This window comes from Fundulus heteroclitus, chromosome 1, assembly GCF_011125445.2.
Source record: "Fundulus heteroclitus isolate FHET01 chromosome 1, MU-UCD_Fhet_4.1, whole genome shotgun sequence".
NCBI lineage: Eukaryota > Metazoa > Chordata > Actinopteri > Cyprinodontiformes > Fundulidae > Fundulus > Fundulus heteroclitus.
Window position 1 is genome coordinate 37,058,236 of NC_046361.1, and position 25,990 is coordinate 37,084,225.

Below are 25,990 nucleotides of genomic sequence, written 5' to 3' on the forward strand. Positions count from 1 at the left end.
GTAAATTAACAAAATAAAATCGATTTGTAACAAATGGAGACCGCGGGCATAATGTAGTTTGTTTGAGTGGATTTGCCATATGATGACATCATCGGAAAGCGCCCGAGTCAATCTGGTACCTACACCCACAGACATATATACGTAGACGCGTCATAGGGCGCAGGTTCGCACGACAACGTCACCGCCATATTGTATGTTGCAGAAAAAAGTTGAGTTCTGTTATTGTGAACGTGGATCAGAGAAGATGCCTCATTCCTGTGCTGCATGGAAATGTATTCTGGCTGATTTCACTACTTGTATCTGCCTTCTATAAACTAAAGCTGCACCATGTTGCAAAACTAGACACACTACAGCTGCAGAGTGGTAACACAGGCTATATATATATACTCACCCAAAATATATATATATTTGGGTGAGTATTAAAGAGGTAAAATAATATGAGAAAGTCCTAGGTCAAAGTAAAAATAAACAAACATAAAAGTGGTAATGTTCTGAGAAAAACGTCATATAAGAATTAAGGGGGAACATTTCCAGAATAGTCACAGTTTGCAGAATTATTTCACTCCTGGAGTAATAGGGCCGGGTTAGATTATTTTAAATATTTTTATTCTTTAGGAGAATAAATTCAGGAGAATGAATGTAAAGGGATACGAAAATAAACTTGTAATATTACAAAAAAAATATTACGAATACAAAGTATATTCTGAGATTAAAGTCCCTCTGATACTGTTTAAGTGACTGAGTAACTGCAGATTTGCCACATTTAAGATGGCGGACGCTCTGACGCATCGCAGCATAGGCAGAACCCGCCCAATGACGCGTCTACTCTTATATTATGTCTATGCCTACACCGGCCTTCAGCTTCTCGGAGGGCCCGGCGGGCTCAGCGCTGCTCAGACGGCTGAGTGTTTGTGTTTGTGTCGTGTTCAGACTCACGGCGCAGCGGGTCAGGAAGCCTCGCTGCTGTAAGGGTCCTCAGGGTCTGCTGCCGCGATACTCGGCCACACAGGCGGAGGGTCAGGAGCAGCTCTTCCGCCTCACGGACAACATTCACTCCGAGCTGTAAGTTGCCGAGGATTAACCAGGACCACGTTGCACGCCCTCCTGACACATTTTTACGACCCGTCGCTTGTTCTGTGCGGGCAGGTTCATAGCTGTGGAGCCCATCGACACCTACTGCGTCCTCATCTCCTCCAAAGTGGTTTACTTCCTGAAGCCAGGGGACTACGTGGACCGGGAGGGCATCTTCCTGGAGGTCAAATACGACGACCTCTACCACTGTCTGGTGTCGAAGGATCATGGGAAAGTCTACGTGCAGCTCACCAAGAAGGCGGAGAACACCAGCAGTGGGGTGGCTATTCCTGGGCCCTCCCACCAGAAACCCATGGTGAGGTTCTGAGCCACCGGCGGCATCTCTGTACTGTAGAGACGGTACCGTTAGGGCTGCACGATGTAGTAAAAAAGCATATCGATAAAATAGAAATCATATTGATCGATATCGTTAATTAACAACAAATTCAAAATATATATTTTAAGTGCAGCCCTGGTCATTTTATTCTGTTGCTAAACAACCTATTTTTAGATAAAGACACACAAACACTGAATTCAAACTCAACCCTTTATTCAACCAACTTTTTACCAAAACTGCAAGTTTTTAAAGGTATACTATGCAACTGGGGTTGATTTTCCAGCGAGGCTCCCCCTAGAGGGCGAAAGTAAAAGTGCACTGTCGTAAAGATGCTCAGCTGTTCTGGTGAAGGTATGAACATCAGGCTTCCCGCAGCGTTATCTTGGTGAGGCGGCCGCCTCGGCAAACTCACGCTACCGCCTCGCCAACATAAAAACATAAAAAAAAAAATAATAATAATAATAATAAAACTCGATATGCTTGCATGTTTATTTGACGTTAACACGCGGTTCTTTGTTGTTGCTTTCGTGCGTGCATATAGTGAATTGCAGGGCAAAAACACATGGAGTTCTCGCCGTAAAGCAAGACCGACTCTCGCGATGCACGAGACTTCTGAGCCTGTGTGTGCGGGCCGAGGGCTCCTGCAATTACAAGTGCGGTATTTCCCCCACAGACCACCAGGGCGGCCGGGAAAACCTTAGTTCAACCTGAAATGACTCATTTAATCATCCAAAACGGTATGGAACACATTAATTAACTGAAAAATGTTGCATAGTATGCCTTTAAAAAAGAAAAAAGAACACGTGCTCTCTGAACTCTTTGAAGGTGGCAGAGCTTGGTACCTGGGTCTGCATTGTGATTGGTTGGCAGGATGTAACGACTGTAATATTAACCTGCATGATAGACTAGAATGCAAAATGAAGGAATATTGTTATTCTGTTGAACTTTTTATTGACCTTTTTTTTTTGCTATCATCAAAATTCATTGATTGATCGATATATATTGTTATTGAATTATCGTCCAGCCTTGGGTACCGTTATAAACAAGTTACGTAAGTGGGAGCGGTTAAAACTGTACGAGCAGCACTTTTTCTGACCTGAGAGGCAAAAATAGATCACGTGACCATGAAGCAGGTGTTACTGAGTTTTAGGGTCTCTCCACCTCTCTCGTACCCCCTTTCCTATCAGCCCACTGTACAAAAAAGGAGCCACTAGTGCTGTAAAAACCTCAAAAAATAAATAAATAAATAGAATAAACATGAAAGGCTTTATTTACTATCAAATTGAGCAAAAGCAAAGCATAAAACACCAAAATAACAACTAATACGGCAGCAGGAGGTGATAATCTTTCATAAAAACTTTGTATGCAACCAGAGTGAGCTGCTGACGTATAAATATATAAAAAAGCCAAATCCCGTGTCTATGCACCTTTAAAGCCTTATACAGCTAATTGTGAGGAAAGTTCACATTTCAGAAACAGAAAACATGTTTTGATTGCTTTAGAAGAATAAAACACCAGGCTTTCACATTTAAATTTGTATCATAATTGAGACGTTTGACCAATAAATACATTTTTGCAGTGTTTTCTGGACTGTTTAAAATATATTCATTCATATGTGGTAAATTGTATGTTCAGAACAATACTGACTCTGTCTCAGAAATATTTGCATCAAAAATGATACATTTAGAGTTAAAGGGTTACAGAAGATATTGCAGGTAAAAAATATATATATATTTCATCATGTTTTCTTCATCTGTGACTTTCGACTGGAAGATTTTGGCCCACGTGACCAAAGTTTGGACGCCGCTGACGTCGGGGGTTCCTGCACGTTGTAACTGTAAGCGTTTCGTCTCCAGGTCCACGTGAAGAGCGAGACCCTCGCTGTTAAGATCTCCCAGGAAATCAACTACGCCAAGAGCCTCTACTACGAGCAGCAGCTGATGCTGCCGGCCGACGAGAATGAGGAGTTCCTGCTGCTCGAACTCTGATCCAGACCCGCGGGTCCGCAGAGCGCGCCCTGGGGTTCTGGAGAAACCAGGGAAAACACACACCTACCTGTGACCCGACGTCCTGCCGAGCACTTTTAGAGACAAGAACTATGAGAACTGAGCGAAGCACTATTTGTTCTGGGTGTTCTTCAACACACAGAGCTGTAAATATGTCCACACAGAAGCACTGTAAACTGTATATATGTTGTGATAATAAAGATAGGATATTAACAAGAAGCTGACCATCTGAGCTCTTAACGAATACTTTCAGATCCGTCGGGAGAGCCTGAAGGTAACGACTGCTCTGATTTTTTTTTTTACCGTCACAGACCTCCATCTTTTATCCGTGGAGGATTTTAACGAGCCCAGCGGGGTTTAAAAAGCACATGTGAAGGAGTCCCTGCTGGAGTCACTCCGTCTGGAGACAAAGCTGCTGCAGCTCTCAGTGTTTTATCTGACTAGAGTTCTGCTTCATATCAGGGGATGAAGGTTTGCTTTCTGCTGGGTCACGGCGCTCACATTTACGGGCCGCGTCCGAACGCCACGGCTGCAGGAACCTCCGGAAGCTGCTGCTTGTCTGGGTTTTGGGAGCGGGAGTGTTCTGATATGTGGTGAATGCGAAAGATAAAATGAAACCTCCTGACTGATGATTGATTGTAGGCCGCCACGTGCCATTTTAAACTCGCCCTTTAATACCTGTGCAATAAAACATTTCAGTGAGTTTGTGTCATTTAAGGACGTGAAACGCGTTTTGTTTTTGGTCGATTAGTCGACTGTGTCCACAGAGGCAGGATCCTGCAGCGTCTGATGTCTGAAGGGGGGGGCCTCCAGTTCTGAGGTCTGGTCTCTCCGGTGGAGGTGAAGCGTCGACCAGGAGATCCTCGGAGCGCAGCTGGTGTCCCGCTGGTGGCGTGGAGCTCGGGTCATGTCAGCTCACAGGTGAATCTGAGCAGCAGCAGCAGCAGGAGGGTTGATGCGAGGCGGTGCTGGATGGCTGCTGCGTTGATGGCTGCACACAAACAAGGACACAAAGTTCATGCAGCAGCTTCCTGCTTCCAGACAATCTCTGCTCAACATACCTGCACTGCAAAAACGGATCTAAAAATAAGTAAAATGTTCTTAAAATTAGTGTATTCATCCTTGATTTGAGCAGGTAAATAAGATTATCTGCCAATGGAATGAGTATTTTGACCCCTAAAATAAGATAATTAGACATACTGCACTTGAAATAAGATGATGGAGATGAATTGTTTCTATTTTACGTGCAAAATTCTTATTCCATTGGCAAATCATCTTATTTACCTGCTCAAATCAAGGACAAATACACAGATTTTAAGAAAATTTTACTCATTTCTTGTTCCGTTTTTGCAGTGTGATGCTCCTGTTCAGTCTGCGTCTTTGCAAGACTTTTAATTCTGACCATTAAACACTTTTATTGTTGGCTTTAAAAGGTCGTCTAAACTTCCCATTGAAGCTCGTCGAAGATTTCATTTGATTATATCAAGTTTTTTTTTTTAAATCAAATTTGTGTCTATTTTTTTTTTTGCGGGGAATGTGTCGTCAGGATTCAGGAATCTGGAGCATCTACTCTGTAATAAAACAATAAAATAATTTTTCACAGGAAGGAAATCTGGTTGCTTGTTTAGGGAAGTGTTATGGAAATATATAATCATTTTTGGGTTAAACGTGTATTTTTCTTAAGGCCCAAAGAGTTGTCTTTTTATCACTAAAACTGGCTGGGAGTCTACAGAGGGGGAAGATGGCAGCAATAAACTCTTTCAAGCTCTGTAGAGACCAGGCACGAACAGACACTGGAGTTTTGGCTGCTCAGTCTATTAAAACTATCAGGCAGACAAGGCCTTACAACACCTGGAGAGGGACGTCAGGTAATATACTACATGAAGATTTATGGTAACGTAAGTGTTTGTCTCCCTTTGAAATTCCAATTGTAATAAATATATGCATATTATAAGTGTTTAGTCTCTGATAATTGTTTTCTTCCTTCGTAACCGTTGGAGACGGGCCGTGGTGAAGGAAACTGGAAGCACTAGAGGCCGTCATTAAAAGAAGTTGTTCCTGTTACCTGATGAACCAGCAGCTCCTCCAGAACGGTGTGAATTTACGAGTAATTATGACGATTGCTCTGTGAAAGGTATGTCAAAAAGATGTTTATCTAGTTAGATTTAACTTATTTCTTATCTCGTCGGTACTATTCACAACGTTCTCCATAGTTTTCTCACCTAAAACCTGTTTATAACTGTCCATGAAACCCAGACACAGACTCCTCAGTGGCTCTTACACTGTTTTATTCCTATTCTATTGTTGAATCTATGACTTATTTTTGCTTATTTGGTTCCATATTTATTTTTATTTCACAGTTTCTTTGCCAAGCTTGATAACTGTGTGCAAAGACAAATCAGCAACTAATCTACTTTATCTAGGTCTTAAATAGATATGGTTTAAATATGGCTTCATCGTGTGCAACAGAGCTTGGATCCAATTTTAGCAAGGCTCTAAAATTTCAAATGGGATTCATAAAAAAATAAAATATTTGGGTGCCTTATAGTCCGAAAAATACGGTAGTACTAGACCTACCACTAAAACTGAAAGGCTGTATTTCTTTGCTCTTCGTGGTCAAACTGAAATGGAAAAGAAAGCTCTCAGTTTTTCCTCCATTTTGGACTGAAACAATCTGAACCGGTTTCACTGAACGCCTTCGACTCCATCTAAAGAAACCGACAACAGAAACCCTTCCAACGGCGCCTGTGTTTTAAATCTTATTAGTTTTAAGTGTAAAAGTGTTACCGTAACAATAACAGCTGCATTTTACTTGTCAGATCACTCTTTCTGTTGTTTTCTTCTTCTTGTCTGCCTGCGATGACCTGCGCTGACCTCTTGGACAGGAAAGAAGTCCTGATCTCGAAAGTTTAAATAAATTTTCCAATAAACTGTCTGGCTGAAAGCCTGATTTAAACCACATTTCAGATCAAAAGTTTGCCTAAAACTGCTCCTTTAATTTTGTTGGACATTTCGATTCTTCTGAGCCATTGACGCGTTATTCTTAATTTTGACGGTCCTGGAACACGGAGGATTAATCAGAACCAGTGGTGAGTTTTGTCGCTGAGCCTGCCTGTTGGTGGACTCACCGATGAAATGTTTCCTCCCTCTCTTCAGCCTCGGGTTCTCTGTAACACAAAGGGAAACCCGGTCCGTGAGCTCGGCGTGAGCGGATGCCTTAGGGCCACGCGGAGAGACACACTCACCAAACACGATGAGGCGGATGTGCGTGTCGGTGGAGCCCAGAGGGTTCTGCGCCGTGCAGCGGAACATGGAGCCGTTCAGCTCGGCGGGGACCCTCTCCAGAACCAGCTCCCTCCCGTCGTGCTTCTCCCTGCCGTCCAGCAGCTTCCCACCGACCCTGGTCCAGGTGAACAGGGGCTCGGGGAAGACCTTGGTCTGTGGAGACACATGCAGACGTGTCTGGTGTCCCGCAGCCTTCAACAGTCGCGTTAGAACCGATCCAGTGTGGCGCATCACCGAGACAAACTGCGTTTCACTGGGTTTCGTGAGACAAACTCAAAGTGGTGCTTGACTGGGAAGTGGAAGAAACTAAAATAAATCACTGTGCATCCCGATGCCTTCGGGCTTAAATCATTAATTCCAACAGAAAGCATTGATATTAATCCCATTAACCTGACAAATTTTTTTTTAAAAAGACTAAATTATTAAAAAAATATATTTTTAATGTGTTTTTGCACCAAATGTTTCAGTTTCAGTGCATCGTCCTCAGGGTGGGAAGCTGTGAAAGAGTTCATCCAAAGCAGCGGCCCCTTAAACTGGGTTTAAGGTTTGAGAAAATAAATCACCGTGCATCCCGATGCCTTCAGGCTTAAATCATTAATTCCAACAGAAAGCATTGATATTAATCCCATTAACCTGACAAAATGTTTAAAAAAAAAGACTAAATTATTTTTAAAAAATAATTTCTAATGTGTTTTTGCACCAAATGTTTTAGTTTCAGTGCATCGTCCTCAGGGTGGGAAGCTGTGAAAGAGTCAATCCAAAGCAGCGGCCCCTTAAACTGGGGTCCCCGGACCCCCGGGGGGTCCGCGAACCACGGGTTGGGGGTCCATAAAACGCATGTTGTCAGGCCTGAGCACGCTCTGCTGAGGCAGCATCGGACAAATATTTAACTCCGCCCACTTCATCAAGTAAGGTAAAAGCTAAATCAGCTAAAGTTAAGAAGTATGCAAATAGTTACACCGTGAATGCGGATCTAATCTCCTCCAAACCTCTCTTATTAGGTGCATTTATACATATATATATTTAAAAACATACATAATTCCTAATGTATTTAACAGTACAAAAGGCTGTTTATAAATACAATCAGCATGAGGAATCTAAAGATGTTACCGCTGTTAAGAGGTCAATGGCCACGAAAGCTTTGAGAACCCCTGATCTAGAGCACAGACTGGTTTCTAGAGACGAGGAACTGAAATCGTTGCCCTGTTTGTTGTTGACGGCGGTTGCCTCCAGAGAAAAGTGCAGCAATCGTCACTTTGCAACTAAACGGCCTCGCTGGCAGAAAACGTCTGCTAAGAACATTGCAGCAGAAAGAAGCGTTCTCTACGTCGACGGAGAACATCAAGCTGGGAGGTTCAGCCTCAGAGAAGAAGACACCGGCATCTCCAAGAAAATCCAGCAAGCTCCTCATTTATTTTTCCCTCTTCAAAGACATCTCTACCGTTACATTTTTAGCAGTTTTGTGGATTAGAACGTGATATTCCGACTCATATTGTTACTTTTTTTCCACAGCCAGTGTGTCAGAAACTCACAGCAGAAGGTCCCAGCTGGAAGCCCTGGACGGACATCCACACCGTGTCTCCCACTTTGGCCTTGCTGGGCCTGGTGGCCAGTTTGGGTCCTCTGGGAGCGGCTGAGGGAAGAGCAGAGGAAGGCCCTGTTTTAACCCAGCGCTCCATGATTAAACGCCCGCAGCACCAAAGGGACGCACACACAATAAACGAAACAGTCACGTGACACATTGATAGAATTAAGGACCTAAACATGAGTTAACACACATATGTATACATATGTGTGTATATATCCATAATCTGTGATTAGTATGAATAATTCTGGCCTTAACTGTAGAAGTGGAGAAACACTAGAAATACACTGCAGAATAAATTAACTAGGTGCTTTATATGTGCTGCACATCTTTGGTGTATAAAAATCTCTGCCTGCCCTCAATAAAATCCTCGTTGCCCTTTGCTCATTAATGGTTATCTTTATATAAACACTAACATTTGGTAATCCTCTGCTTCAAGCCCATCTAGAATGACTCAACCCAGACTTTAGGCAACTTCTGTACTCATTAGTAAAATAAAGGACAAAGATGGTCAAACACTGAACCCTGACAAAGCTTTAATTCACCACACGGTTGCAGATCCTCTCAGGACCACACATTCTTCCCCCATATTATCTCAGCGTGATTTATTGGGTTTTTATCTGAAATTGTAAAGTGAAAAGATTTTCAAGAGAAGCAGCCAAGAGGCCTGAGGTTCCTCTGGAGGAGCTGCAGAGATGCACAGTTAGGCACTCCACAAATCTGGCCTTTGTGAACACACCACCCTCGCAGTAAAACATGGTGGCGGCAGCATCATGCTGTGTGGACACTTTTCTCCAGTATGAGGGGGAATCTGTCGTACTGATCCCCCTGCACCAGACTATAGAGGAGCTGAGCAGCTCCTTTAGTGCCAGACTTAGACACCCTGCCTGTAAAAAGGAGCGCTGCCGCAGGTCATTCATTCCTGCTGCTAACAGATTATACAATGCTGCATTGTAACTGTAACCAATGTGCAATAATCTATCTAATTCACTGTGTGATAACCAATGCAATAATCCTGAAAGAAGTGACTTCTGCTGCTATCAATAACTGTAACCACAACTGTTATAACTTTGGGCAATAACTAATGTGCAATAATCTATAATCTATTGAATACACTGTGCTACAACCTGTGCAATGATCCGGAAGAACTTCTGCTGTGTCAGTACATGTGTATGTAGGCATATATATATGTACATATATATGTGTATGTAGGCATATATATATGTACACATATATATATATATATATATATATATGTATTATACATATATATATATATATATATATATATATATATATATATATATATATATATATATATGTATTATACATATATATATATATATATATATATATATATATATATGTATTGGTACCAATTGAGCATCGTTGCAACGCCACAGCCTACCTGAGTATTGTTGCTGACCATATCCATCCCTTTATGACCACAATGTACCCAACTTCTGATGGCTACTTTCAGCAGGATAATGCACCATGTCATAAAGCTGGAATCATCTCAGACTGGTTTCTTGAACATGACAATGAGTTCGCTGTACTCAAATGGCCTCCACAGTCACCAGATCTCAATCCAATAGAGCATCTTTGGGATGTGGTGGAACGGGAGATTCGCATCATGGATGTGCAGCCGACAAATCTGCGGCAACTGTGTGATGCCATCATGTCAATATGGACCAAACTCCCTGAGGAATGCTTCCAGCACCTTGTTGAATCTATGCCACAAAGAATTGAGCTGTTCTGAAGGCAAAAGGGGGTCCAACCCGTTACTAGCATGGGGTACCTAATAAAGTGGCCGGTGAGTATATATATATATATATATATATATATATATATATATATATATATATAAAAAAAAAACCGGGAAGTACACATGACATCATCTGCCTACTCCGATTTCTTTTGTATTTTTATTACTTTTATTACTTATTTCTTTCTCATTTTCTTTTTGATCCACTGTATATAGGAAGATACACTGTATATAACTGATGCACCTTTTACTACTCCTGACTATTGACTGACTATTAAGCCGATGTGACAAGTGAATTTCTCCAATGTGAGATCAATAAAGACTAATCTTATCTTATCTTACAGGTTGGTTAGCTTCATCCTCCAGCAGGACGGCGACCTCAAAACACAAGACCAGAGCTACCAAGGAAGCGCTTTAAACCTGTTAGGAAGTCCAAATCTAAATCCATTAGAAGACCTGTGGCAAGAACTGAAAATTTAATTTTTACACATACTCTCCAACCGATCTGACTGAGCTTGTGCTATTTCCCAAAGAAGAGTGGTCAGATATTTCAGGGTCTGGAAGCATGAAGCTGGTAGAGGCATAACTCAAAAGAGAGGCTACCCTCTCAGCGACTCTGTATCAACTTGTGACATAAAATACGTTAAATATGTGGTTGCTATGTGACTAAAAGGTATATAAAGATGCGTACAGGGCGCGGGAAGATGACGGAGCTTCGGTAAAGGAGTCGGGAACTTACTGAGTGTCACTTCGGCCTGCATGGGCATGGACAGAGCTGGGTGGTTGACCTCACAGCTGAACAGGGCTTCATTATCCAGCTGCGGGTTGAGGCTCCAGGTCAGCATGGCTCTCACCTCCATGGTGCCGTCACCCCCCACCTGCTGCCAGTGCTGGAAGTAGTAGAGCGGGTCGCTGCTCTGGACCCAGCGGGGAAACTCCCGGCTCACCACCGTCTCGGGGATCGCCTCTGTGGTCGCTTCCAGCTTTAACCTGGATCCTTCCTCTTTGCCTTCTTCAGAGCTGTCTGTCTCATTTTCTCCGAGCTGGGTCAGCTTCCCCGCTTGGTCCTGCAGGGACAGGGACTTCTGGATTTTGGTGTCATCGACGTCCCCCCTGGGGAGAACCTGGTTCCCAGCGCGCTTTTTGTTGGGACCGGAGCCCCTACTGTGGTGTCCCACCATTGAAGAAGACCGAGCTGTGGGAAACACGTCAATGAGCTCGCCGTCCCGTTTGAAGTAAACCTGAAAAACAAAGGCAGAAGCTGAGCTATGCCGTCACACATTACAGTGAAACAACTGTGTTTGCAGATGATATTGTAGTTTCTGGTGAAAGTAGAGAGCAAGTGGAGGAGAACTTAAAAAGATGGTGGTTTGCCTTGGTGAGATAAAGAGCGAGGATCAACAGAAGCAAGACATATGCATGTGTGTATGTTTCCCTTTATAGTCCCACAGAAGGTACATTTGTCTGTGCATTTGACAGAAGGAAAGCTTAAAGACTGGAAGGACTGTAAGACCAGCTGTGATGGTTTGGAGACAGCGGCGCCGTCTGAAGCTGGAGGCGGCAGGACTGAAGATGCTGAGAGTGATCAGGATGGAGTAGATCTGAGGAGCTGGTTGGAAATAATGTTGGAGAGGAAAGTTTGAGACGCTTTGGACGTTCTCTGAATGAGGGGTAGGGTTAGAGGATGAAAGGAAGATTTGTGGATTAAATGAAGGAGGACATGGAGATAGTTTAACAGTCGAAGAAGCCAGGATAGGGTGAGATGGAGGCAGGTGACCCCTGAGAGGATCTGCAAACTAATAATGAATAGAAATCCTGAATTAGACAGACTGGTTCTGTGTCCTCACTAAGACTAAGAACGTAGAGAACATGGACCCGGTTCTGAAGTCCTTCCATGGCTCCCTGGATCTCAGAGAATAGAGTTTAAAATCCTTCTGTTAGTCTATAAATCCCTGAATTAGCACCTAAATCCATCACAGACTTGTTATCAGGGCATCAACCCTCCAGACCACTCAGGTCTTCTGGCTCCAGCCTGCTCTGCAGAACCAGAACCAGAACCAGACATGGAGAAGCAGCATTTAGTTCCTATGCTCCACTGATCTGGAACAAACTTCCAGAAAACTGTAAAAATGCTAAAAGCCTGAGTTCCTTTAAATCAAGATTAAAAATACATTTGTTTAGGATTGCCTTCAACTGTTCTAGTTAAACTGTTTTACTGAAACATCATTAGTTCAACTTTGTAGTCCAACTGTTTTTAATGTTTTCTTTTAGTTTCCATTTTCCCATGTTTTATTTTGTTTAATTTTTTCTTCATTTTATTCCAACTTGCTTTTATTCTGTTTTTCTTTTCCATTGTTTTAATCATGTAAAGCACTTTGCATTGTCTTTGTACTGAAATGTGCTATACTAATAAATTTGCCTCGCCCTCACAGCCAATTAGCAGCAACAAGCAGGAGAAATGGACTGACCTGCCAATACTGACCAATCAAAGAACTTTACACCCGAGCCACATTCACCCTATCAAACTCACTAATGTGTACACGTTCAGTCACAGATGCACCATTCGGTAAGGCAGGGAACCTTAAGTGCCTTGCTCAGGGGCACATTGACATGGGAAGGAGAAAGCTTAAGTTGAACCTACAACCTTCTGACTGCTCCTCCCTCTGAGCTACAGTCGTCTGCAGAAAAGTTTAGCTGGCAGCCGGTTATTAAATTAATCTCTGTAACGATAAGATTAGTTTATGTAGATTATAAATGATTTTGAAAAGCCGAATTTCTTTGCCTCTGGATTTTATTCTATCACAAATGCAGCTGTTTACTAATCCTCTGGTATTAATGCTAAATGCTCTGGCAAAGAGGTTGTGCAGGGTACAGAGCAAAGCCATAAATAGCTTTTTTCAATTTAAAACTTTCTATCTGCTGCATTTCTCTCGTGTTTCTCGTCTGTTTCGTGTCAAATCCAGCTGTGAGCTCATTGCTATCGTGCAATAAGAATCCCAGCAGCCGCTTTCTCTCTGTTACGCTTTTCATCCACGTACCGCTGAGATCTTCCCATGAGCATAAATTGTTTGCAAAATGCATTTTTTTTTTTTTTAGGGGTGGGGGATATGAGTACAGCCCGGCATTAGAATATGTGGGGCCGAGCTCTTCTTTGGAGATAACAAGCCGACTGATCCGTCTTACCAAGGGAGCCGGCTTTGCTCCGGTAACGATGCAAACCAGAGTGAAGTTCTTGGCCTCGTAGCGGCTGAATGGAGCGGGGCTGTTGGCTGCTGCCACAGAAATAGACTTGGGGGGTACTGCAACAAAAAAAAAACACACACACACACACAAAGAGACAGAGGTAATGTGAGACTGGAATGGATTTATATTCATATAGTACAGGCTGTGGGGAAAACAAATCTAAGATGAGACTGAAAGATTTGAGATTCTTTATTGTCACCGCGTGTTACGGTGGTGAAATTGAATTTTGGCCTCTCCAGCTTAGAGTACACACAAGAAAGACGACAGGCATTGAACAAGGATTACAGTGTTTGTTTGTTTTTAGGGCATTCAAGAGAGATTAAAAAAATAAAAAGATGAAGATTCAAAAGTTTGTATGAACTTGGTGTCCTTCCTGAGTCACAGATAGCAGATAATGAGTTAGTAAGGTGCTTATTGAACAATGATGATCTGAGGCATCATTTACAGAAATATGCATTTAGATATTCAGAGATAGTGTGCAGTAGGCAGTAACATTAAGGTGACTGTAACGTATGACGGGTTAGTAACAGTGGGGTGATTTTAAAGTGTTGGACTTCAGTCTCCCACCAGGGGGCGATTGCCCTCACAGCTCTTTGGAAGAAGCTGTTTCTAAGCTTATTTGACTGTTATGCTTCTTACATATATTTTAGCATTAATATTAGTATTCATCTAATCTCTAAGGAGCTGACGGCTCTAGAAAAATATTCTAGAAATATGGTTATAATCAGATGTTCCATGTCAGAAAAATCAGCTGGAACAGAGCCGAGGGTTCCTCACCACCTTAATAACTCATGTTTTAATACGACTGCCACCAATTTAAGAGCTTTTATGTCACCAACATTTCTATTTATGAACTTCTCCCAGTTTGGATGAAAGGCTGAGAAGTTCATTATGATCAGCTTGTATTCTGGTCACTGATTCAGTTCTTCCATCTTTCCAGCTGAAATATTAGCAAAGGGGCAAAATCAAACTGGAGAATATTAACGTAGATGAATCTCAGTCACCCTTTTAGCTGTTTTTCAATCTCAAAACACACTTTTCTGACACAGTGACAACGTTTGGAGGCCTTTATGAAACAGAACCTGGGCAACCGTACAAAGCGATAATGTTCCATATGGACCGGCAGAACCCAACTGCTTTTTATTGGAGATAGCAACTGAGAACTTTTTAAAGTTCAACAGAGGACACGCCACAGCCACCACAGATGGCTCCTGAAGAGTTGAGCACTCGACCATCGAAATAATCAGGGAACACATGTCAAACTCAAGGCCCGCGGGTCGAATCTGGCCTTCAAGGCAATTTTTCCAGCCCTCAAGAGCCAAAAAAAGGCATATTTTGTCATAAAGTAGAGGCATGTGTCCTTTTAAATTGTATAAAGTGGCTGAAACTGTGCCTCCAGTAGCGAATGTTAATTTTTTAAACTATGTAGTAACAGTATCCTGCCACTAGAGGTCAGTTTTCCCACAACACATTAAAACAACCCATAAATGTCCATAAAGAGAAAAAGTGATGCAGAATGATGAGTTTAAAGTGTAAGTCACCACACTATCAACTTTAAAAGTATCATCTATACAGGAGCAACCGGCCCTTTTAATGACGTCATGATGTCTAAGTGGGCCCATATAGAAATGAGTTTGACACCCTGACATAGAAACATGATGTTTTTCAGGTAGGAAATGTGTTTTTCATGGAGATTTTTACTTTAGTATACTTATAAACTGTGTATTGTTAGTAAAAAATATTCGAATACATCTATGGCTCGTCTTAAAATGAAAATTAAATCTCTCCCTCACTTTAAACTTTACTTCTGCATGTTTGTTTGTTGTTGAGGTATTTTTTGTGTGTGTCTGATAATCTGTTTGATCGAAGTTGCTGTCTACTGTGTAGCATCACCCCAAAGAAACAAGAAATAATACATTTTGACAGCTACAACTCTGTAGTTCTGCTAAAACCAAATCAGTAGAATAGACTTGTAATTGTTTCCATTCACTCCTGTCATGTTTTACAGAATCACAGCACATCTGTCCAGTAGAAACTGTTCTGCTCACACAGAGATATTTAAATCAACAGGAGTGCCGGCGCACACCAGCGTACGTCAGACTAACAATGCTGGTCAGAACTGGAGCAGAACCAACAAATTACAAGTTTTGCATCAGTCGTCTTCCACTGTGTGGATTTTCTTGCACCTCAAAGAGCTTTTAAATCCCCGGGTAGGGTGCCGGTCTTTTGCGTGTCCGAGCTGACATTTCTTCTACGTCCTCCTCACGGGACAAACTGAGACATTCACTGAATGAGTTCATGTGTTCTGCACTGATACCTCGTGCCACTTTTGGCTAAATGCTTTGTTTCATCCAACCACAACTGAAAATAAAAATCTGTAAAAAGTACAAAAGATGCTGTTTAGGTTGGATCTGATGTCCTTCAACGGAACAATTCCTCGATGGAACGTGGGTCACCTCCCTCCTTACTGTCGTGATCTACTGACGTTGCTTTGAAACCAGTTCCACCTGCACTAAACTGCTCTGAAAAGTCGTAATAATCAGCTGTTTGCAAGAGGTATGAATTGTTTCCACTGTATTGAACGTTTAAAATGATGATTAAAATGTATGAAAACAAGGATGAGAAGCGTACAAACCGATAACAGTGAGAGTGATGCTGCCAGAGGCCACGATCAGCTTGTCTCTGGAACCTTTGCTGTAGATGCCCACATGGCATTCATACAGACCGTCATCCTCCAGCTGCACCTCAGCAAGTCTGTTGGCAAGCAAAGTCAGACGTGAAACTGTGAATGCATCCCGCGCTTAAACTGTTCCTTTAACTGGATTAAACCGTAAGCGACGGTGAGCTGCAGGCTGTCCTACCGAACGGTCGAGTGGTAAACCAGCTCCTCGCGTTTGTTTGTGTCTTCAGAGTTGGAGAAACTCGTGTTGTACACGGAGTCATAGGTGAAGATCTTTTGTTTGGCGTTGCCTCCTTCGATTACCTGCAACACAAAGCAATCTAAAAAAATAAAGTACTGGAAGCGTTGATTGAATAACATTCATAACGGCTATTTCGCCTTCCTTTTTATTTCTTCCTTTTATGAATAAATAGACAGTTAAAACAAATGTCGTCTCGTCGGAGTAAATGGGATAGAAAATAATACTTAAAGGATGCAACTGAAGTACATATTGAGTAGTGTTACATCCCTGAATACTTTCTGGCATTCCCTGGTGGCTCTCAGGACATTTGTTCTCATTAAAAATGTAAATATGTAACTACCACAGAGGTACGGGTTTACAGTTTGATCTAATCAAGACAGAAATCCTCATTTATGGCTAATTGAACATGACCTACCGACTCGGCACACAGAAGTAGGTTAAACTAATGTAAAATTAAAGTTTTTTTTTCACTTTTAATTTTAAGAGAGCTCATCTAAATACATGTGTGGAGACTAAGCAGTCTAATTAGCATATTGCAGCTGAAAAACCAAGTGACCTGCATGTTTGTTTTCTTTTTTTTAAAAGAAGGGATTTAGTCACTGTTTCATGGCAACTTTGCAGGGCATAGGTGCTCTGAATAATTGGTGAGCACCGAGGCCTTTTTATTTCCTTCATAAGGCTATTTCGCCTTCTGACAAGATGAATCAACAACAGTGTCTTGCAAAAGTACCCACCCCACCCCCATGTCTTTTTTCTTATTTTGTTACATTCCAACCTTTAATACTTTTTTATGTGATGGATCAGGACAAATTAGTTCATGTTGCTGAAGTGAAATGAGAAATAAATCGTTTTGCTGCAACCTATTACCTTCAAAAGTGCCATAGTTGTGGTCCAGTGGTGTCTGCTTCAGATGCGTGGATCCATGTGAGTATACACATATGTGTGTGTGTACGTATAGACAGACTTCTGCATCCTGTATGTCAAGCACCAGCCTCACGTCTCTCAGAGCAGTGAGGCTGGTAGCGGAGAAAGCAAAGGTCACCCTGCAGGAGCTGCAGAGGTCCACAGCAGAGACGGGAGGATCTGTCCACAGGACCGTAATAAGCCGAACGCTCCATACAGCTGGGTTTTATGGAAGAGTGGCCGGAAAAAAAGCCATTACTTAGTGTTTAAAGTAAGAAGGCATGTTTTGAGTTTGCCAAAAGGCACGTGGGTAATTCCTCAAATGCATGGAGGAAGGAGCTCTGCTCAGATGAGACTAAAACTGAACCTTTCACCAAGGAAGAGGCTGTCTGGTCCAAACCCAACACATCACCCCCAGAAGTCCCTCCCTCACGGTGAAACACGGCGGTGGCAGCATCATGCTGCGGGGATGCGTTTCAGCAGCAGGGACTGGGAAACTGGTCCGAAGCGGAGGAAAGATGGATGGTGCTGAATACAGGGATGTTCTGGAGCAGAACCGGTGTCAGACTTCCTGTGATCTGAGACTGGGTCTGAGGTTCAATTCCCAGCAGGACAACGACTCAAAGCAGACCGCTAAAGCAGAACTGGAGGGGTTTATGGGTAAACATTTAAAATGCGTTGGAAGGGCCTAGTCAAAGTCCGGAACTCAATCCAACTGAGAATGTGTGGTGAGACGTGAAGATCTCTGTTACCCGGTGCTCACAGAGACGGATCCAGACCTGCAAACGGCGTCTCTACAAAGTACTGACTTCAGGTGTGAGAGGTGAACAGTTCTGCACGCTAAAGTTTTCTGTTCCCAATGAAGCAAAAATAATTAACCTTCTAAGTTGTTGGCATAATCTGTAAATAAAATGCTGCAAATTCCCGATTCATTTTATCTCCAGGCTGGGAGGCAACAAAACATGGAAAATACCAAGGGGGGTGAATACTTTTGCAAGGTACTGCATGCTATTGTAACTATTTCCTGGTAAATCTAACAGTAAGAGAAAAGCAGCGATCAGTTTTATGTGTTTTTTTTTTCTTTAAACTTTAAGGTTATTTACCATTTTATTTGTGTGTGAGCTGACAGTGTGGTGATGATTAAATGGTGCTCCGATATAAATCATTTAATAAGAATAATGCTCATAACCTGGTCAAAAGCGAATAATTGGGAATACAAACTCTGCATGTGAATGGATGCAGAGAGTCTGTAAAGTGGCCGTCTTATTTGACTTCAACATTTAAATCTCATCAGACACGGTGAGCTTCCCAGGAAGCACTGTCAGCTTGAACATTAGGTCTGGTTCTGTGTCTCTGAGCCGCTGTCTCACCAACATTTTATTACCTTTATCACAATAAAGACTCTCAGCGGCCACAAAAGAAAAATCTGTACATGTTAGCAGGAGACACCAGCGGCTGCAGCTAAACGTTGCCTGGTGAATCTCATCTGTGTAACCATGAGACATTTTATTCATTCGATCTGTGAAACCACGATGAGTATTTGTAGTTTTGGTGGCGAAAACTAGCCGTAGAGTATTTAAAACGAGGCAGGTGGGTATTAATGGCTGATCAACACTGTTTTCCAGACTGGGTTTTATCCTTTTTTTAAGAAGCAAAAGGAGCTTTTCTTTCTCTCTGTCTCCTCCTGAGGTCTCTGCATCACCAAAACAAATGCTAGAGGAGGTGAGTACACTGACATCCACTGTTACTAGCCGTTATTGTGTTAATTATCATTTCTACATTCAGTCCTGCAGGTAATCATCCCAGACGCGTACCTGAAACCACGCAATTTCTCGCAGGGAACCGTCTGTCTGGAAGTTACACTTCAGGGTGATGGTGTCTCCGATGACCACAGGGGGGAGAGGGTCCATGGAAACAATCAAATAACCTGCAGGTGATGCAAAAATGGGCAGAAATCAAGTGTTTGGAACGCCATCGAGACAAAGAAGCACATTTAGTTTAATTTAATGTCCCGTTTGGTTTAATCACACGACAACCCGTCCATCCAGAAGAGTTTAGGAGATCAAAACGAAGCCTGGATGTCATCTTTGGGGGAAGAGGATTCTGTTTCTCAACCTCGGTTAAGATGTCTGGAGAGTGAAGCAAGCTGCTGACGTCTAGAAGACACCATCAATCAACCTGTTGGTGGACCACCAGCAGCTTCCTGACTGACCGGCAGCAGCAGGTGAGCATCTTCTCCTGCACAGGAATCATCAGCACCAACGCCCCCTCAGTGTGCACACCTGTTGTTTAATGGTTGCAAACAGGTTACTGCTACATCGATGCCTACTTTGATGCTGGATCCGATCCTGATTTGATAATAATGTCAATCACAGAATCAGGAGAACGTCTCCTGAGATCCTTTTCATAACGTAACACTGTCCTGCTGCCAGTAGGAATCCTCTACATGGTCACAGGACACGTGCAAAAGAAAAAGAAACGTGGTTAATTTAAAAAAAAATGAGTTTAAATCTTGATTCTGGCAGCGGTATGAATGATTGTTGGATTGGATAAATTGTACTTGGAAGATTGCAGGTCGCTCAGAGCGAGCCACCAGAACTGACAAAGTCTCCTGGATAGGCGTTGAAAGGTTTCCACAAAGAACTGAGAGAAAGTCCGACTGCTTTAATCCTGTTTGCTGTTGCAACGACCCGGATAACTGAGAAGTTACACAGGCAGGTAATTGCAAGACTTTAGACATTAAAAAAGCTGGGAGGAGCTGTACATACTCATATATTTTAATGTACTCCAGTCATTATTTGGTTCTCTGAGGTGCTGGTCTGGGTGTGATTCAGCTGTAAAAATGTTAAAGAACACGGGAAGTGGGAAAGGAACATCAGAACGGATGAAACGATGTAAATGTTTCCAGCAGAATGTTGTTTTCTACATAAGTAAACGTGGTTTCTATGCTTTAGTGAGAGGCTGTTACTGACGTCCTGCTGCAGAATTCATGATGTAGATATTCTAACATTAGAGTTTAGGTTTTAGGTTTTTGCTAATTAGATTAGATTAGATTAGATTAGATTAGATTAGATTAGATTAGATTAGATTCAACTTTATTGTCATTACACAGGTACAACAAAATGCAGTTTAAGTCTAACCAGAAGTGCAATAGCAGCAAGTGCAGGATAAACAATGGTTCCATAAGTAAAGGACATGGATATGTACTGAATAAATATAGAGATGAATACTATTATAAACAGAATTTTACTGATAGATTTGTCCAATGAATATAATATATGGATACCTAGTATTGTGAACTATATTTACAGCTGGATATGTACCGAATATAATATACAGGTGGATATTACTATAAATAGAGTTTTACAGATATGTACAATAGCATAATTGGTGTATGTCTGTGCAGTTTAGTTATTATAAATCTAAACAATTAGAAACTTTGAGCTGATTTTAATTCAGCTTCAGTGTTTAAACGCAGTGAAATAACAAGTCACAGCTGTAGAAAACAAGGCAAACATGTAAAACATTGATATCTGCTCGTGAAAAACAGACTCAGCGTTGGTTGGAGTTACGCTTCCCACAAAGTTTAGAGCGACTCTGGGTAGGATATAAAGTGTGAGCGCTGTGTTGGACTCAGTGGTTGGTTTTATTTCTTTTATTTCTCAGCCTTAAACCCTGTAGAAAACATTCAAGATGTTTTCCACACAGTCTGGAGTGACTTGGATAACGTTCGGCTTAGATCTCCTGCAGAAGGGGGGCCCTCTGTTCCCCGGTGAACGTCTCCTTAAGCGGCCAGGCGGATGAAGCCGGCCAGGTGTTTGTTACCTGGCGGCAGTGAATCCACATCCTGCCCCGCAGTCCGAGCCCTGCGTGGGGAGAAAGGGCACCTTGGGGAGCGGCAGGGCTGCAGGGGCCCGTGTCGCCTCCACCACGGCCTGACGTCACCGCGGCTGCAGATTATTTTTCTCCCCATGTTTTTCCTCTTAATCCTCCCTAGAGCTTTTCATCCAAAGAGCTGTGCATCGCCCGTCTCTGGCCTCTCCAGACACACAAACAATGTGGAAGAAAGATTAACACATATCTAAATGAGGTCAAAAAAACAAAGCAAAATGTTCTCAGTAACCTGCAAACAACTGCTTTGCTGATATAAAAAAAATAAAATACTGTTGGGGGATTGGAAAATGAAAAGTAAACATATTAGAAACTGATATGACTGTATTTTAAATTGTTTTTTGTCCAGGTGGGAGGATCTGTTGACAGGATAACTATTAGTTATGTACGCCGCAGATCGTGTTTCTATAGAAGAATGACAAGAGGAAAGGTTTGGTTGCAAGAAACCCATAAGAAGTTCCAGTTGCCCTTTTCCACAGGTCATAAAGGAACATATGTAAGGTAAGTTTATTTATGTAGCACTTTTCAGGAACAACACGTTCAAATCTGCAGGAGGCCGCCTGTTTAGATGTGATGGTGAAAGAGCAAGACTGGGACCGGCTGAGACTTTTTAGGGCAACGCACAGACGCCATCCATTTCAACAAAATAGCTTCTTTGCAACATTTTGCTTTCACTGGCGAGACGCACCATTCACATCCGCAGAAACGACCGACTCCATGAAAAGAAGAAACTGGACCGGTGGAGAGTCTTTGGTGGACTGCTCAGGGGACATTACAAGGCGGTGCCGGCGATAGATGAAGGACTTTGGGAAGAACCTTTTGGATCACTGCACGGTTGGGAACAGTTTGAAAAAGAAGAATCTGTTTAATTTCTGAATTTGTCTTTAAAATGTTTTTCCTCTCTCTAATTTTTTGTTTGCTGATAACTTTGCTTTTATTGTAAATATTGGAGCTTAGATTTTCTTTTCAATTCTTTTAAATTGAAATTCACCTATATATCGCCAATTCATGATATATGTCATCTCAAGGCTCTTTCCAAAGTCAGCTTCCATCAGATCCTCCAGGTTGGTCAAAAAGTTTCCTCTCTAAGGAAACCCAGCAGGTTGCATCAAGTCTCTCCAAGCAGCATTCACTCCTCCTGAAAGAGCGTAGAGCCACAGTGGACAGTCGTCTGCATTGTTGATGGCTTTGCAGCAATCCCTCATACTGAGCATGCATGAAGCGACAGTGGAGGAGAGAATTTGATATTTTTGATAATAAAAGATCAAATAAAACAAAAAACACAGTCAGCTGTCGATCACAGGGTGACACATGCACGCACAGAGTGATTTAGAGTCCCCAGTTCATCCAACAGTCATGTTTTTGGACTGTGGGAGGAAGCCGGAGTACCCGGGGAGGATCCACACATGCACAGGGAGAACATGCAAACTCCATGCAGAACCAGGACCTCCTTGCTGCAAAGCATCAACTGCACTAAAGCAAGGACCAATTAATATTACCACAATGAGTTGTCATATGATGACGTCATGGATGACTCTTGGGAAGCAGATATTTAGGAGAGGTGGGGTTAGTGGAAGTTTATCATTCTGACGGACGCAGTAATAAAAAGCACCACTAGAGGTCCACAAAATGCATTTTTTTGTACATAGTTTAGTTTATTGTTATTTATAGATATTAGCTTTTGCATATAGTTATTTCATAATGAAAATGTAGCTAATATATAGAGTGACTGTGTACAAGCTGTGTAGTTAATTATTATACTTATAATGTATTACTATTAATGCTGTTTATTTACTTAATTTTCTTTCTTGTTCTGGTATGGGTATTTGTTTTGTTTTTCAAAAGTTCTGTATTTAAGGACAGAGGGGGGTGGGGGCGGCACGTTGGTTAGAGCCGGCTCTGACCCTGAACGCACCATCGCCACCCTGAAACATAGAAATGGCAGCATGATGCTGGGCGGTGCGTGTGTTTTATTGGTGTATTTATTTATCTTTTCATGGGACGACACTGCAGACGTGGCGCATTGACACGAGGCAAAGTGCAGCTTTGTGTACAGGTTGCATACCTGGAACCAGAACTAAACAAGGAGGAGCAGCTTTTAGTTCCTATGCTCCACTTATCTGGAACAAACTTCCAGAAAATTGTAAAGGTGTGGAAAGCCTGAGATCCTTTAAATCAAGATTAAAAACACATTTGTTTAAGATTGCCTTCAACTGTTCTAGTTAACTGAATCACCACTTTTTTGTTCTATTTTCTATCTACATTTTATTCCTACTTGCTTTTATTCTGTTTTATTTTGCTATATTTTAATCATGTAAAGCACTTTGCACTGTCTTTGTACTGAATTGTGCTATATAAATAAATTTGCCTTGCCTTGCCTTGCATATCATTGTAAAGTTTTTGTTCCCTCTAAAGGACTTAACATCGAGCAATTACTGCCTGAACCACGAGTGAGTTCACCCCTGGACCAAAATGTCCAAACGGTGTCCAGTCGTCCCCTCTGTGGTGCGATTGGACTCGTTACTACTACAAGGTCCCAGTTGTGAACGGTGAGCAGGTGTGTTGGGGGGTTTAACCGGACCGGTTCTACCCACAATGGTCCAAAAAAAGAAGGTCAGTGCGCGTGCTCAGTTCCTAGAGGTTGTCTTTTTGAATAGAGATAAGAGTACCGCCAGCATTGCTGTGGAGGCAACATTTTTAGCCTCTTCTAAAGACGATGAGCAAGAAAGTCCACAAGCATTCTCTCAAGACCAGCAGACTCAGGACCTGGATCACTGGAACCAGGTCCTGGTTGTCTGATCAGACCCTGATGAACGTATATATATATATATATATATATACACACACATACACACACACATACTGCAGGCTGAAGTGTCTAAGATCATGGTCAGAAATCTGTGAATGCTGCTTGGGGATTAGCATCCATGCACTTTGTGCTCTGAACAGGCACCAGCATTTAATCACTTCAAAGTACAGATTACCATAAGCAATATGGCCCAGAGTCAGACAATGCGCTCTTTCATCCCCAAAGGAACATCTCCAAACAGCGTTAGGTAACCCACTGGATAACAGTCCTGCTCCGACGCCGCAGAGCTGTCTCAACACGAGGCCTGACAATAAAAGTCTGCCTGCTGAATCTACAACAACATCTTTGCTTCAGTGCAACAAACACTCACAAGCAGATTTGAATTTTTGTTGTTGGAAAATCTTTAACCACAGTTGTGTTTGCGTGGCCTGCTTTATATCCCAGGACAGGTGGGCGTGTGTCAACAAGCGTCCAGGTGAGGTGGGAACAGGGCTGGGCAGCTCTGGTGCTCAAAGGCAAGCGCCCTGCAAGTCTTAGTTATCATTTTGGTCCCACATACTTGATTCAAATCGGTCGATGCATCTCCTCACAGTGTCACAATGTTCTGCAGGAATTACTCATTCATTTACACCTGCATGCACATTTCACAACGCAGCAATCCTGCAACAAATCTTTTTCTCAGGATGCAAAAAAAAAGGTGCAAAATCCACACAGCAAAAAGGAAACTAAAAATAAGTAAAGTTTTCTTGAAATGTATGTATTTTCCCTTGATTTGAGGAGGTAAATAACAGTATTTGCCAGTGGATTAAGAGTTTTGCGCTTAAAATAGGAACAATTCATCCGCATCATCTTATTTCAAGAGCAGAATCCCTAATTACCTTTTTTTTTTTAGGGGGAAAAATACTCATTCCATTTGCAAATAATCTTATTTAGCTGCTCAAATCAAGAAAATTTTATTTGCTTTTAGTTCCCTTTCTGCAGTGCAAAGCTTTTCACTGAACCACATCCTAAAAGCCTCTTTAATTGTGCCGCTGCGCATTTGTGCACGCCGCTTAATGAGTTGAAGCCATTATTAGGAATGAGATGCAGTCAGGCGTGATTAACCTAAAACACTGAGATCATTGCTTCTGGTGATGATGATTAAAGATAAAAAACGAACACCAACAGGATCACAAGCAACATTTTTTTTGTTGTTGTTGAAAGTGAACATTTGCATCGTGAGGCTAAAAGCTGTTTTAAAAAAAGACTTTGTGAGGACAGAAGCTGGTGTTTGCCCGCAGGTAAAGCATCTATGGGGGGGGGGGGGTCCCACACTAAGACGATAAAGACACAGCGAGCCCCCTGAGGCGTGCTGCTGCAGGAGGAGTTCAGGATGAAGGCTGCTGCACTTACCTTCAGTCAGACTGAGAGTTTGTGAGAGGAGGAGGATGCAGCGGAGAGCGAGAGGACGCGTCATCCTGCTGGGAGCCGCTCAGACCTCTGGATGCTCCATCTGCTACCAGGGTGGTGTTTTTTTTATCTCACACTGAGGCTGCATGGATCTGAGCAGGTTTATAGTCAGCGGATTACAGCGGCTTTCTCCCCACTCCCTCCATCTCTCTCTCTCCCTCTCTTTGTGGCTCTCAGCGCCCATAACTTAATGTAAAATCATGTCACCCTCATGTATTATTAAAGCAACACTTTACCGAAAAAAAAAAAAAAAAGCTCCTTTCTTATCCAATTATATGACAGCATATCGGTCCGATCCACCTTTAACTCGATCCAATAATAGAGTCAGATTCAGAATCAAATCCAATTTTAATCCAGTTTTAATGCTGAATGACCTGATGCGGTGAATTGGGTGGAGGCCGTCTGAACGAGGCCTGATCGGGTCCAGGCTGGGAAAGCTGGAGACAGCCGTGATGCTGAGCAGCTTTTCTCTGCAGCTCCATCCTAACCCAGGCCTGCTGCTGGTGGAGACGTCCGGACCAGGAGGTCTGCACAGTTATGGGAGGTTTCTGCAGGTTTCTGTTTTAAAGCAGTTTTCCAAGTTTCTCACAGGGAAGTTTGTAGGTTGTGGGAACTCTGCACAAAAATTAAGGTCGGTCGGTCGAAATTATTCACAGCTTTGGTTAAAACCTTAAATTTATTTTTACCAGGATGTTGTCTCCCGGATAGACAAAGTAGATCATGTT

At 42.4% G+C, this 25,990-nt stretch overlaps 2 protein-coding genes across 8 annotated transcripts in view; one reads left to right on the plus strand and one right to left on the minus strand.

The window, feature by feature from the left end:
* The window catches only part of vps13d (vacuolar protein sorting 13 homolog D), an 86,647-nt gene extending 82,531 nt beyond the window's left edge, over window positions 1–4,116 (plus strand). For all 6 annotated transcript variants that reach the window (XM_036142228.1, XM_036142212.1, XM_036142221.1 and 3 more), the window contains 3 exons: window positions 931–1,062; window positions 1,147–1,387; window positions 3,265–4,116. In XM_036142228.1, coding sequence (XP_035998121.1) covers window positions 931–1,062; window positions 1,147–1,387; window positions 3,265–3,396 — 505 coding nt within the window. In that variant the 3' untranslated portion in view covers window positions 3,397–4,116. The remainder of the gene's footprint in view (window positions 1–930; window positions 1,063–1,146; window positions 1,388–3,264) is intronic.
* On the minus strand, window positions 4,068–25,368 carry LOC105920090 (immunoglobulin superfamily member 21). Of its 2 annotated transcripts, XM_036142237.1 has the most exons (10): window positions 25,209–25,367; window positions 18,931–19,043; window positions 16,154–16,275; window positions 15,928–16,046; window positions 13,233–13,348; window positions 10,789–11,290; window positions 8,232–8,332; window positions 6,660–6,852; window positions 6,543–6,581; window positions 4,068–4,405 (listed from the first exon to the last, which is right to left on the minus strand). In XM_036142237.1, exons 1-10 carry the CDS (start codon window positions 25,270–25,272, stop codon window positions 4,320–4,322), a joined length of 1,455 nt encoding a protein of 484 aa, XP_035998130.1. In that variant the 5' UTR covers window positions 25,273–25,367; the 3' UTR covers window positions 4,068–4,319. The 2 variants fall into 2 exon arrangements, with proteins under 2 accessions (XP_035998130.1, XP_035998136.1); XM_036142243.1 differs by lacking the exons at window positions 6,543–6,581; window positions 6,660–6,852 and having other exon boundaries at window positions 25,209–25,368.
* Window positions 25,369–25,990: the final 622 nt, after the last annotated feature.

Excerpts from the sequence above, each read along its gene's own strand:
- LOC105920090 (XM_036142237.1), bottom strand. The coding sequence starts at position 25,272 with ATGACGCGTCCTCTCGCTCTCCGCTGCATCCTCCTCCTCTCACAAACT. Across the intron at positions 11,291-13,232 it reads GAGCAAAGCCGGCTCCCTTG|GTTTACTTCAAACGGGACGG; the intron begins GTAAGACGGATC and ends TTTGTTTTTCAG. Across the intron at positions 6,582-6,659 it reads CATCCGCCTCATCGTGTTTG|AGAACCCGAGGCTGAAGAGA; the intron begins GTGAGTGTGTCT and ends TTTGTGTTACAG.